We start from the raw sequence: 11,927 nt of genomic DNA on the forward strand, positions 1-11,927 counted from the left end.
GCTTTTGACTTTGCCGTCACTTTTAGAAAGTTTTCCAATCCACTATTTGAAAAATATTCACCAATTATTTTCTTCCAATATTCAATCTTCAAAAACTAAAGGAAAAAAACCCCAATATATTATAGCTGGAATTCATCTGGGAGTAAGCTGTGAGGTGAGGCTGTTGTTTCTTCCCCTCAAGTGGCTACCCAATTGTCCTCCTTTTAATAATTCATCCTTTCTCCACTGAGGTAGATGTGAAATTGTGAGATGCCATTGTTTTTATATAAGTATGTACACACACACACACACACACACACACAGGCTTTTTTCTCCTTCTTTTAATAAACAATACGTTTTGGACCTGAGCCAATCCCAATCTTCAGCCAAACATTCTTAAGGAACACTGAAATATTTTTATTACGTCCAGTAACTAATTTGATACTAGGTACACAGTAATTTGGTATTAGTACTCAAGTAATACTGGATACATTTACTAAGGAAATGACCCAATACATTTGCCCAAGCCACATTACAACTCAATTTAACTATGTCTGGCTTCCCTGGTGGCGCAGTGGTTGACAGTCCACCTGCCAATGCAGGGAACACAGGTTCGTGCCCCGGTCTGGGAAGATCCCTACATGCCGCGGAGCGGCTGGGCCCGTGAGCCTATGGCCGCTGAGCCTGCGCGTCCGGAGCCTGTGCTCCGCAACAGGAGAGGCCACAACAGTGAGAGGCCCGCGTACCGCAAAAACAAAAAAGAATGTCAATCTACTTATGCAGAAGTTGATAATCACTTTTTTAAAAGGTTGGCTTCTGGAAGATTCAGAATAGTGCGTCAGGATTCTCTTCCGAAAGCCTTCAGAATCCTGGGAGTCCAAAGGGTCAGAAGGGACACAGGAAGAACCCATGTTAGGCTCGTTCACATCTAGGGAGAGAGATGCTGCCAGAAGAGCCCATGGAGCTGATGAAAACAGGTAGTAGGAGACTCTCTTTAGAAGTCCTCTTAATTTTTTAACTAGGGTCTCGATTTTGAACAGTATCGCTTTGGATTTAAATACCCTGAGTGATTTAGATGCAGCAGAAAAAAAAATAAGAAAAAGCTACAGAAAACTATTTATAGTTGTTTTGTGGCCTCGGAAAAGCAAAATGCTTAATTCCTGAATCCCGGAAAACAGTTTATATTCTTGGGATGGATTGCGGAGGGGAGGGGAAGAGGAGGATTTTCTCCCGCGACATTCTATTCTAACGCTTGCTCTAGCCGTCCACAATACTTTTGGGTTCACTGGGCCGAACCAGATCTCTCAACAGATTTTACCCAAAACGCTAAGTGCGGGAGGCAAAGCCAGATATACGAACATCCCGCAACTCTAACCTCTAATAGCTCCTTCGTGGCAGGCGGGACACCAGCCCAGCGAAGTAATGAAAGAGCTAGACCTGGTGCCTTTGTGTAGGGCGGGGCATTTCTGGCTGAGATCCGATTTCTGGCGTCAGCTCCACCCACGCGTCAACTCCCTCTAGGAAACATCTTTATTCGACTTCCTCTCATCCAGGCCGCACCTCTTGCCCCAATTCCCTCACAGCATCTCTCGGTACTGTGTTTCATTAACCTCACAGTCATTTTCTGACTCCCTACTAAGGGCCGCAGTTTTAAGAGTTACTGCCGCGTCACCTTAGCAACCGTGTCTCTAATGGCCGCCGGAAGAGACTACGATCACGTGCTCCCTGAACGTCCGGATTTGTAACGTGACTTCCGGTTGTCAGAATTTCCCCAGACGCGGCGACTGCCGAGGAGGAAAAGCTGTGTGGCCCGAGGTCGCCGTGGCCCCAGGGGTTGTGGGCTCCGGGTGGGCTCTTCTCATCCTGCCCCGTCTGCGATGCATCCGCGGCGCCCGGACGGATTCGATGGCTTGGGCTATCGGAGTGGTGCCCGGGATGAGCAGGGCTTTGGCGGCGCTTTCCCTGCAAGGTCCTTCAGCTCCGCGTCGGACCTGAGCCACTGGGTGACAACTCCCCCAGACATCCCGGGTAGCCGCAACCTGCACTGGGGCGAGAAGAGCCCGCCCTACGGTGTGCCCGCCCCCTCCACCCCGCTCGAGGGCCCAGCAGAGGAACCCTTTCCCCGCGGCGGCGGCGGCGGCGGCAGCAGCGTGCCAGGGCAGAGCAGCGGTGAGGGACCTGGGGCGCACGGTAGGGGCGGGTGGAGTCGGGAGCCGCAGCATGGGTCCTGCAGACCCCGGAAGCCGCGCGGAGGGTCCCGCCTCCCGACCTATCGCGCGCCACACCCTCTGCCCTTCTTTAGCCCTCTGCCCCTGAAGCGGGCCTCCTCCCGCTTCTTTACACCAATGTTTTCTCCGGGATCACTTCCAAAAGACGATTGACTTAGCTGTGGTCTGCATGGTAGGATTTCGGAGGGTTTTGGCATATTACATTCCATGACCTGAATCAAGAAAGACGGAAATGGTTTACTGTTTATTAGGAATCATATGAAAAATACCTAATTGACCAACAGCTATATTTCCTTGAAATGTGGAAGGAAAGAGAAGTATTTCCAGCAAAGGCAGTCTTGGGCTCAAATCTGCCTCTACCACTCTTAAAAGCTGAGACTTTCTTAACCTCTGGGGTTTCTTAGTGTTCTCATCTTTAAGGTGTGTAGAAGAATAACTCAGGGTTTTATAAGTGTCAAAAAAATGAGGTGTAATGCCTAGTACAGTATGGAGCACACAGTAGGCTAAAAGTGTATCTTTCCTTTTTCCATTTACTCATAGTAATTGTATCTGTTCTAGATCCCCAAACGACCCCTGTATTTTCGCACCTCCTGCTTTCTTTCTCTGACTTAACTCCACTGAAAAGTCAAAATCACTAAGAGATTTTCAAGATAAGTCTTTGGAATCAAGACATAATTATTCTCTGTAGCATGTCAGAAGACTTGTTTTAATTTCAACACTGTATGATCTAGATATTGTCAACATCCGCTGTATTCGTAAAATGGAAATAATGCCTGCATCTTCCCATTCTCCTGAAATTGTTAAAATAATAGATTACATCCTTAAATATTATGTATATTCCAGACATAAATTGTATTCTCATTTCTTTGATTTCGACTTGGAAATACAGTAATATTTATGTGATTTGGGTTACTGGGAGGAATAGACTTCAAATGTCATCCATTGAGGATAGATGGAGGAGGATCAGTGACTTGCTCAGTGTCATACAGTTAGTTTTTTCACTCTGTCTAGTTTTTTTTTTCTACAGGTCCCAGAAGGAGTGCTGGAAAGTTATAAATGATTGAAAATGCATGTACGATTGCTACACAGTTACCTTCTTAGGCAGTAAAGCTGATGTTTTAATCTTTTCATAATGTATGCTTTGATGGTTACAATGAGGGGGAGCTCTTAATAACCAGGGTTTTTTTGTTTTGTTTTGTTTTTTTGCGGTACGCGGGCCTCTCACTGTTGTGGCCTCTCCCATCGCGGAGCACAGGCTCTGGACGTGCAGGCTCAGTGGCCATGGCTCACGGGCCCAGCCGCTCCACGGCACGTGGGATCCTCCCAGACTGGGGCACGAACCCGCGTCCCCTGCATCGGCAGGCGGACTCTCAACCACTGCGCCACGAGGGAGGCCCCATAACCAGGGTTTTGTGGGGGGGGGGTTTGCAGCAGTTTAGAGGCTGGTGAATAACTGCAAAGAGGATAGAAGCCTGAGAGACTTACACAGTTAACAATAGTAAACCTTCCTAACACCTTCCAGAAAATGTCAGTGGTATTTTCTGTTAATATTAGTAGATGCCCTGTACACACACAAAAAGGGAAAAGCTGAAAGAAGGAAAGTATCTTAATTGGGCAAAAGAAGCTTCTCTCTACCTTGCACGTTTTTCAAGGCAATAGTGAACCAAGTGGTTTCCCCAGAGACTGTTTATGTGACCTTGTTCTGTCTGTCAGGGAATAGTGAGGGCATTACTTCATTCAAAAGAGCAGAGATGAGAGGGAGGGATTGGAGAAGAGAGGGGAGAGAGAAAAGAGGATGAGAGAAAAATTATCCCTTGTGAATATTGTATTATAGCTGAAATTTAATGTCTGGTCTCTTGGGGTTGTGATATTTCACCATCATGATTTTAAGTTTTCCAGTTAAGGAGGAAAAGGTTTTATTTTCTGTTTTGACATATGCATAGGAATTTTACAGCTGTAAACTCTTCTAATAAGACTATAGATATGCCATCAGCTATAGTGCATATGGACGCAGTAGTCTATCACCGAGACCTAATTAAGCAGCTACTATCAAAGTATTTAAAACTTGGGGAAATAGAGAAGAGAGCCTTATTTACCCATTTCAGTTACCCTAAGTGCTCTTTCAATTTAATAATTTTCATGGGTATTTTTGCTTGCAACTAGTGTCTTAACATAGATGCTCTCCATCAGTAACAGTGAAGGACGAATTTTCTAACATGGGAAGTAAAGTTGGTGAAAGTATCAATCAGAGTCTTCTCTAGAAAAAATTTTAAATTATTTGTAGTCAGAAGTTGAAAACTGGTAGCCCTTAGATTCTACCTGCAAACGTGTTTGATTTGGTCCACACAACATTTTAACGCTTTTTAAAATAGTTGCTAGTATTTTAAGATTGGAAGATGCTATATAAAAATGAGAATATCTCTTTAGAAAAATCACAGCTTTGAAACCTTGGACTCAGAGTCCCATGTGGCAACAATGGATTGGAGCTGAAAAGCAGTTGGGCCTTTAGAAGGTATACACCTTGCAACTTGCCACAAGCCTCCACAGTAGCTCTTCACTTCCTCAGATGGCCTCTCTGGCCCCTATCAGAATTTGATTTTGGTACATGGAGTTTAAATGAATATCATGTTAAAAAGAAAATACTTTTTGTTGTTTTCACAGTAAACCTAAATAATGGTTATGAGTAATCTTATTCCTTCTGTTTTAGAACAGCTGAATAGATTTGCTGGATTTGGTATTGGACTTGCAAGGTAATTTTGTTTAAAGATTTTTAATTCAAGTTTTTATTTAAAGTTCTTTCTTTAATTTATAATGTTAGGTAATTAGTATTGCTTTCTTTAGAGCAGTAGTTAAAATATTGAAAACTATTTTGTGGAAAAAAATTATTATTTAAAATCGATAACTTGATTCTTTTTCCCAGTAAGGACAGAGAATAGTCATTCAATTTTATAAACACAAAATAATTTTGTAAGGAATATTGTAAGAAGTTTCATGTATCTATCCAAAGAATAAAGTAAAATCTAATCTTGTCTCCCCTTGCAAAAAAAAAGTAATTGTGCATTGAACCTTTTTGCTGAACATTAGAATTATAACAAGATATTTAGCAACATAGCATCTAGGTTTTACTTACATGGTTGTTAAAATCCATATAACTTAAGTGCAAAGTACATCAAAACCAAAATTTACGGAATTTATAGGGCAGATGGCTCTTCTGATAGGAACTTTGTTCATAGGACATCCTCTGAAAGAAATGGAAAGGGGCATTTAAATTGTCTAGGAAAGAAGTTTTCCATATCAGGCATACAAGACATAGTTTCATCTTTATACTGTACATATTAATATTATAGGTTGTTGCTTTTGCTTACCAGTTTGCGAATCTGGCTTTAGTTTTTTTCATATTGAATCTTGTTATTGGTACAATGATTTGCAAACATGTCTAGACATTTGAAAACTTTTTTTTTAATTTTAAGAAAAATGCATAACTTAAATAATCCATGATTCTTCAAGAATAAATTCAGATTTATATGTGTTGTAAATTAAATGTTATAAATTATTATTTTATAGTCTTTTTACGGAAAATGTACTGGCCCATCCCTGCATTGTTCTACGCCGCCAATGTCAGGTAAATGTACTTTCTATGATTTTCTAAACAGTAATCCTGACCCTGATTTGAAGTACAGACCTCAGATAAATGACTGAGACCATGTCACCATTATCCCATGTGACATGCACCAAAATCTGTAATATATCAGTTCTCAGAGTTTTTGGTCTTTGAAAGCTCTTAAGTCTTAAATATTATTGAGGTCTCCAAAGAACAATTGTTTATATGGATTATATCTATCAATATTTGCCATTTCAGAACCCCAAACTAGAAAAATTTCTGCATACATATATATATGTTTAATTAATTAAAAGATTAATAAACTCATTAGATACTGACATAAATAGCCTTTTTATGAAAAGTCACTATTGCTTTTTTGAAAATATCTTTAATGTCTGGCATAATAGAAGGCAGCCAGATTTTCACATCTGCTTCTGTAGTCAATTTGTTGCAACATTTTGTTTTTGAAAGAAACAAGAGGTAATTGGCAGATATTCTTTGATACTACACCAAAACTCAATAAGTGGTAACTTTTTAAAAGTTATTTGCAATGTGAAATCTGAAACCACGTCAATTAACTTTTTATACCCTGTTACATTAAAATCTATTGATTTGTACTTTATGTTGAATAGATTTTTTTTTTTTTTTTTTTTTTTTTTTCTCCGGACGCGCAGGCTCAGCAGCCATGGCCCACGGGCCCAGCTGCTCCGCGGCATGTGGGATCTTCCCAGGCCGGGGCACGAACCCGTGTCCCCTGCATCGGCAGGCAGACTCTCAACCACTGCGCCACCAGGGAAGCCCTTGAATAGTTTTTTTACGCGTGCATGCTTCTGTTACATCATGCATTGATTAATTGAAAAATATTGATTCACTGAATTATATAGATCATCTAAATGTTATGACATTTGATTTTACAGTATCAAAAGACCACCGTCATTAAAATCACTACCAGTCTCACCAGAAAAGCGTTTCAGTTTTCGTACGATCTTGATAGTGGATATAGGTTTTCCAGAATTATAATTTTTGCTTGTAAGCTCAAATTTATCATTGGCAACAAATACTGTTGTTGTTGTTTAATCAACAAACCCACTTTGTTCAGTTTTAAAAACATGTTGTCCCAAGTGTGAATAACTATATTCTGTTAGTTTTTATACAAAAAAATGGTGACCCATGAAAAAAGTGGTTAGTTCAGGCTCACAACTCCATCGGACAAGTTCTTTTCCTTATGACAGCCATCTTCATTATGCAACACACAAAATATTAATGAGAAAGATGATGTGTACTCAAGAGTCAGCATTTTATAAAATAAATGTGTCTTACTGCTTCACCAAGGGCATTCTTTAGGAAAAGTGGCTTTTGCCTCTTTATAAGTGAGTCGGATAAAGAATACAATAAGTACAAAAATATAGTTTGATGCCACCGCCTTCATTCATGCTACAGAGTGAGTAATTTTACCCACCATTGCTTTTGCAGTATTACTGAAAATGTCAACACAGTAAAAAAGGCAGATGATGCCTTAGTATCAAGAAAATAATTTTGAACTTGTCAATCCCCTGAAAGGGTAATGAGGCCCTTGAGGGCTAGTGGACCACACTGGCAAAAGCTCCTATAATATAAATTATCTTCTTTGAAAATTGAGTTAGACAAGATAGAAGTAGTTTAAAATTAAGCTGTTTATGCTTAGCACCAAAAAGTAAACATATAGAGAGAAAAAGCTATTTAAATAGCCCTAACAGTGTTACATACGCTAGAACAGTGAATTTCAGGCATACATTTTACATTGTGACAATATCACATTGTGATCCAGTGTATACTTCTATATGAGTAACTTTTTAAAACGTTTAGCAAATAATACCTTCAGAATGTATGATGCATTCTGATACTTTCTTTTTTATTATTTCACTTAATAAGTATTAGTTCTGACCCCCTATATTGATTTCATAATTTACCAATTGTTTGTAGCTTGTTATTGCTTGTCATTGGTATACAGGAATCTGCTGTTCCCTGAGTTCTTCGTGGTTCCTGTGTGTTAATGGCATGAGCACTTTGCCACACTGAATGTAATTCTGGTGTTTAAGGAAACATAAATATCAAACACCAAGGCCCTCTTTATTATATATTCTACATTACTATGTATATCACACATTGGTCTTCAGGGCTGTATTTGTACAACCTCATGTACTGTACTTATAAGTTATTTAAAGCACTTTCAAGAGTAATTTTGCTTATGTGTAATTTATGCTGACTTTAGAATTGAACTTTCATTTATGTTATGATTCACTGTATCTTTCATGACTTTTTATTTCTTAACAAGACAATAACAGAAAATTATCATGAAATATCTTTTTTACAGGTTAATTACCATGCTCGGCATTATCATCTCACTCCATTTACAGTCATCAATATTATGTACAGCTTCAACAAAACTCAGGTGAGAATTAGTCTGTACATTCTATTAAAGTTATTTGTAATGTGCCATTTTGCCTTAGTAATAATTAAAGCAACAGTAATTCCTTTTAGTTATTAAAGATATTGTAACTCTTATACTAAAACTAACTTAACATGATAATGACATCTTCTTGATATCACTGAATAATCAGTAAATTCACACCTTTGCCAAAATTAATTAAATATTAGGGGTATTTAATCCATATTAAAGATAATTAATTAATACGAGTGTTTATCTTCACCTAAATATAGGCCACCCAACAAATATTAAAATAATGATAGGACTTACTTTAGTTGTAGTTCTTTACTAAAATGTCATTTTGAATAATGCCTTACTGGAAAATATCAATAAACATTCAATATCAAGTTTTATTAAGACCTTTTTGGTTTCTTTTTTAGGCATTAACAGAAATAACCATAAATTTTGTTCATTTTAGGGACCAAGGGCTCTTTGGAAAGGAATGGGAAGTACATTTATTGTTCAGGGAGTCACACTTGGAGCAGAGGGAATAATCAGTGAATTCACACCTTTACCGAGGTACCTTTTTGGCATTTTCTCAGATTAACTTCATATTAAATATATGACAAAATATGATAGTTGCTAAAAATACCTTGAATTTGAAAACTTGCTTGAAGTAGCTAAGAGAAGAAACCGAGAATAAATAATTAATTATATCTTATGGAATTAGTATGTGATAAAGAAAATGCTTCCTGGTCTAATATCTATTGAGCTCTTTCAGCTCCTACTGCTATATATCAACAGTTATCAACTAAGGAACAAACCTGAGTATGTGAGCAATCCTGTTATTTAAGTGGCTAGCTTGGTGAAGGAGACACATGTAAGCAAATTTTAGTACATCATGATTAGTGCCATAATTAAACCCCTTTCAGAGTGCAGGGGACACTTTGCGTGGATTTATTGGCAGAGATTTTTTTAACAGCCTGAAATCTGAGCTAGATCTGGAATTATGAGTAGGAAATAACTTGGCAGAGAAGGAGAGCAGGTTGAGGTCACAGCATGCCCAATTTTATGGAAGTTGGAAGGTCCAGGTGATAAGAAGTGTCTTGTGCTTAGAATAATGGGCATGTGTGGAGTAGAATAACGTGAAAAGAGGCTGAGGTGCTAGACTAAAGCATGGTTCTGCCTTTGTAAGTGACTTAGGCTTTATTGTCTATGGAGTTGGGAATCTAAGGGGGGGATTGTTTCTTTTTTGTTTAATATATGGGTTCTTTGATCAAGGATTTCTCAAGTGGCAGTGTTTTTTTAAAACATGGAGTGTTGTAGACAGAGACTTATGGAGAACTGTTAACAGTAATCTAGGCCAGACAGTGAAGGGTCTGAACTATGGAATAGAACAGAAGGGAGGAGCTGGATAAACATTTATAAAGTATAATAGATAATTGGTTATAGATTGGGAATGGGATTATGGGAGAGTGAATTAGCAGCAGTGACAGATTTCTAGATTGGAATTCAGTTGGAGAATTAATAAAGAAGAGTAAGTTGGAGTCGGAAAGAAGATAAGGGATGTAACTGTCAATAAATGAAGTTTGAGGGACTTCCCTGGTGGTCCAGTGGTTAAGAATCCGCCTTCCAATGCAGAGGATGCGGGTTCGATCCCTGGTCAGGGAACTAAGATCCCACGTGCCGCGGGGCAACTGAGCCCGCGTGCACTAGAGCCCGAGCATTACAATTAGAGAGAAGCCCGCACGCCACAACAAGAGATGCCCGCACGCTGCAACAAAGATCCCGCATGCTGCCAACTAAGACCTGATGAAGCCAAATAAATAAATAAATAAATAAATAAATATTTTTGAATAAATAAAGTTTGCGATTCATGCAAGACATCTAGGGGGACATGCCTAGAAGTGGTTGGAACTGTGGATCAGAGTCTCAGAGACAATTTAAAGCTGGAGGCATAGCTTTGAATGTTGTGGCACAAAAGTGGCAGTTGAAGCTTTAGGATGGATGAATTTCCCTAAGGAGGATGTGTAGACTAGATGACAGAGAGTGGACCAAGGACAGAATCCTGGGCGATGTGTGGGTGCACGTGTGTGTGTGTGTGTGTGTGTGTGTGTGGTAGGAGAGGTAATAGAGGGGAGTAGTAAGAGATGTTCACAAAAAAAATTAACAAGAGCAGTAACCTGTAGGACAGTAGTGGCCTGCAGGCCAAGAGAGGAGAATCAGAATTGTAGATTCTTTTGGAGGGAAAGGGTAGAGAAATTGGAATGTTTGATTATGGGTATATTTTCTCCCTGAAACAGGATACAGGTGAAAGAAGGATGAGTACTGTGGTGGTTTAGATAGAGCATAAGAACAATGATAGACATTTGAGACAGTCACAACTATGAGTAACAGAAAGGGGACCTTACAAGGAATACATGAAAATAATGTTAAGAGATAATGTTGGAGATCATAAATTTGTTTAGGTGCTATTTGGCAGAACTCTCGGATTTTCTGTATCAACAGTAAATCCCAGGGATGGAGTTAAAGACAGAGTGGTTTGTTATTCCAAAATTGGCCCCTGGCAGGGTGAATTTTTTGGATTGACAAGGAAGTGAGGTAGTTGAAGGTGCCGCCACTAGCATCTCAATCTGAGAATCAGTCTTTGTAGGGAAGGAAGTAAAGGCAGAAGAGACTGATATCAGGCTTTTTGCCAGTGTGATTGCTTTCAAAGGACCACATAGCTTTGAAGTTCCTTTAACACAGCTTTGCTGAGTGTTACAGAGAAAACAAAAAATGTTTTGTCAGCTAAGTTTCTCTCATACTTAAAAAAATCTGAATTTCTGAACTTTATTCACCCCATTGTTTTTCATATCACAGGATAAGATCAAAACTTAGTACTTGTCATCAAACGTTGTTGAAGTTCTCCCACAAACACAAAATTCTATAAAAATTTAACAAAATTCAGTAATTTCTATACGGTAAAGAGTAAAGAATTCTGTATTTGCAGTCAGAACACTGTTGGTCCTGACTCTTCCACTTTTTAGTTCTGAGACCTTAGGCAAGTAACACCATTTCTCTAAAGCAGAGATGAAGTATTAACTTTAACTTCAGGTTGAAGGGAAGGGAAAAGAGAAATGGGAATGAGAAGGCACAAAATTTTGTGAAATTTTATTATCTAACTTTCTTACTCTGTAGACGTATAGACACATCAGTTGTGTGGGTATGTATTGTCTCTTGGTCATTTTGAATCTTATTAAAGAAGACAGAAAAGGTTATCTTTGTGGTATTCTACTTGGGTTAAATTTTTGTGGTAAATCTCACTCATTATTTCATTTATTTATTTAGCTCATACTTCCTGAGTCCCTACTATGTGCTAGGTTCTGTGCTAGAAATCAGGTATATAGTGAGGAGAAGAAACAAAAGGTACCTGTGACCATGAAACTTGGGATCTAGTGTAGGGACATATGTTAAGTAAAATAATCCCACTAATGAATGAATAATTACAAACTGAGGCTTGTTCTCTAAAAGAAAAGAATATGGTTCTGTGGCAGTATTAGAGTGTTAGGAACAGTGTCCCTAATTAAATGACACTTAAGCTGAGATCCGAATGGCATTCAGGAGACACAGACCAGTTGGTGCAGAGGCAATGCGGCAGGGAGAATGTGGAGAATTCCTGTAATTGAGGACACATTTTATAAAGGAGTAGAAAGCAGATACCAGGAAGAGC

The 11,927-nt window shown here is 39.0% G+C and overlaps 1 protein-coding gene across 1 annotated transcript in view; it reads left to right on the forward strand.

Moving 5' to 3' along the window:
* Positions 1 to 1,806: 1,806 nt before the first annotated feature.
* Positions 1,807 to 11,927, forward strand: part of SLC25A46 (solute carrier family 25 member 46) — a 22,231-nt gene continuing 12,110 nt past the window's right edge. Inside the window, exons 1-5 of the mRNA XM_007451188.1 lie at positions 1,807 to 2,148; positions 4,915 to 4,957; positions 5,772 to 5,829; positions 8,162 to 8,239; positions 8,694 to 8,794. Of these exons, the coding sequence (XP_007451250.1) occupies positions 1,857 to 2,148; positions 4,915 to 4,957; positions 5,772 to 5,829; positions 8,162 to 8,239; positions 8,694 to 8,794 (572 nt within the window). The 5' untranslated portion in view covers positions 1,807 to 1,856. The remainder of the gene's footprint in view (positions 2,149 to 4,914; positions 4,958 to 5,771; positions 5,830 to 8,161; positions 8,240 to 8,693; positions 8,795 to 11,927) is intronic.

Source organism: Lipotes vexillifer, unplaced genomic scaffold, assembly GCF_000442215.2.
Source record: "Lipotes vexillifer unplaced genomic scaffold, Lipotes_vexillifer_v1.1 scaffold91, whole genome shotgun sequence".
Classification (NCBI taxonomy): Eukaryota; Metazoa; Chordata; class Mammalia; order Artiodactyla; family Lipotidae; genus Lipotes; species Lipotes vexillifer.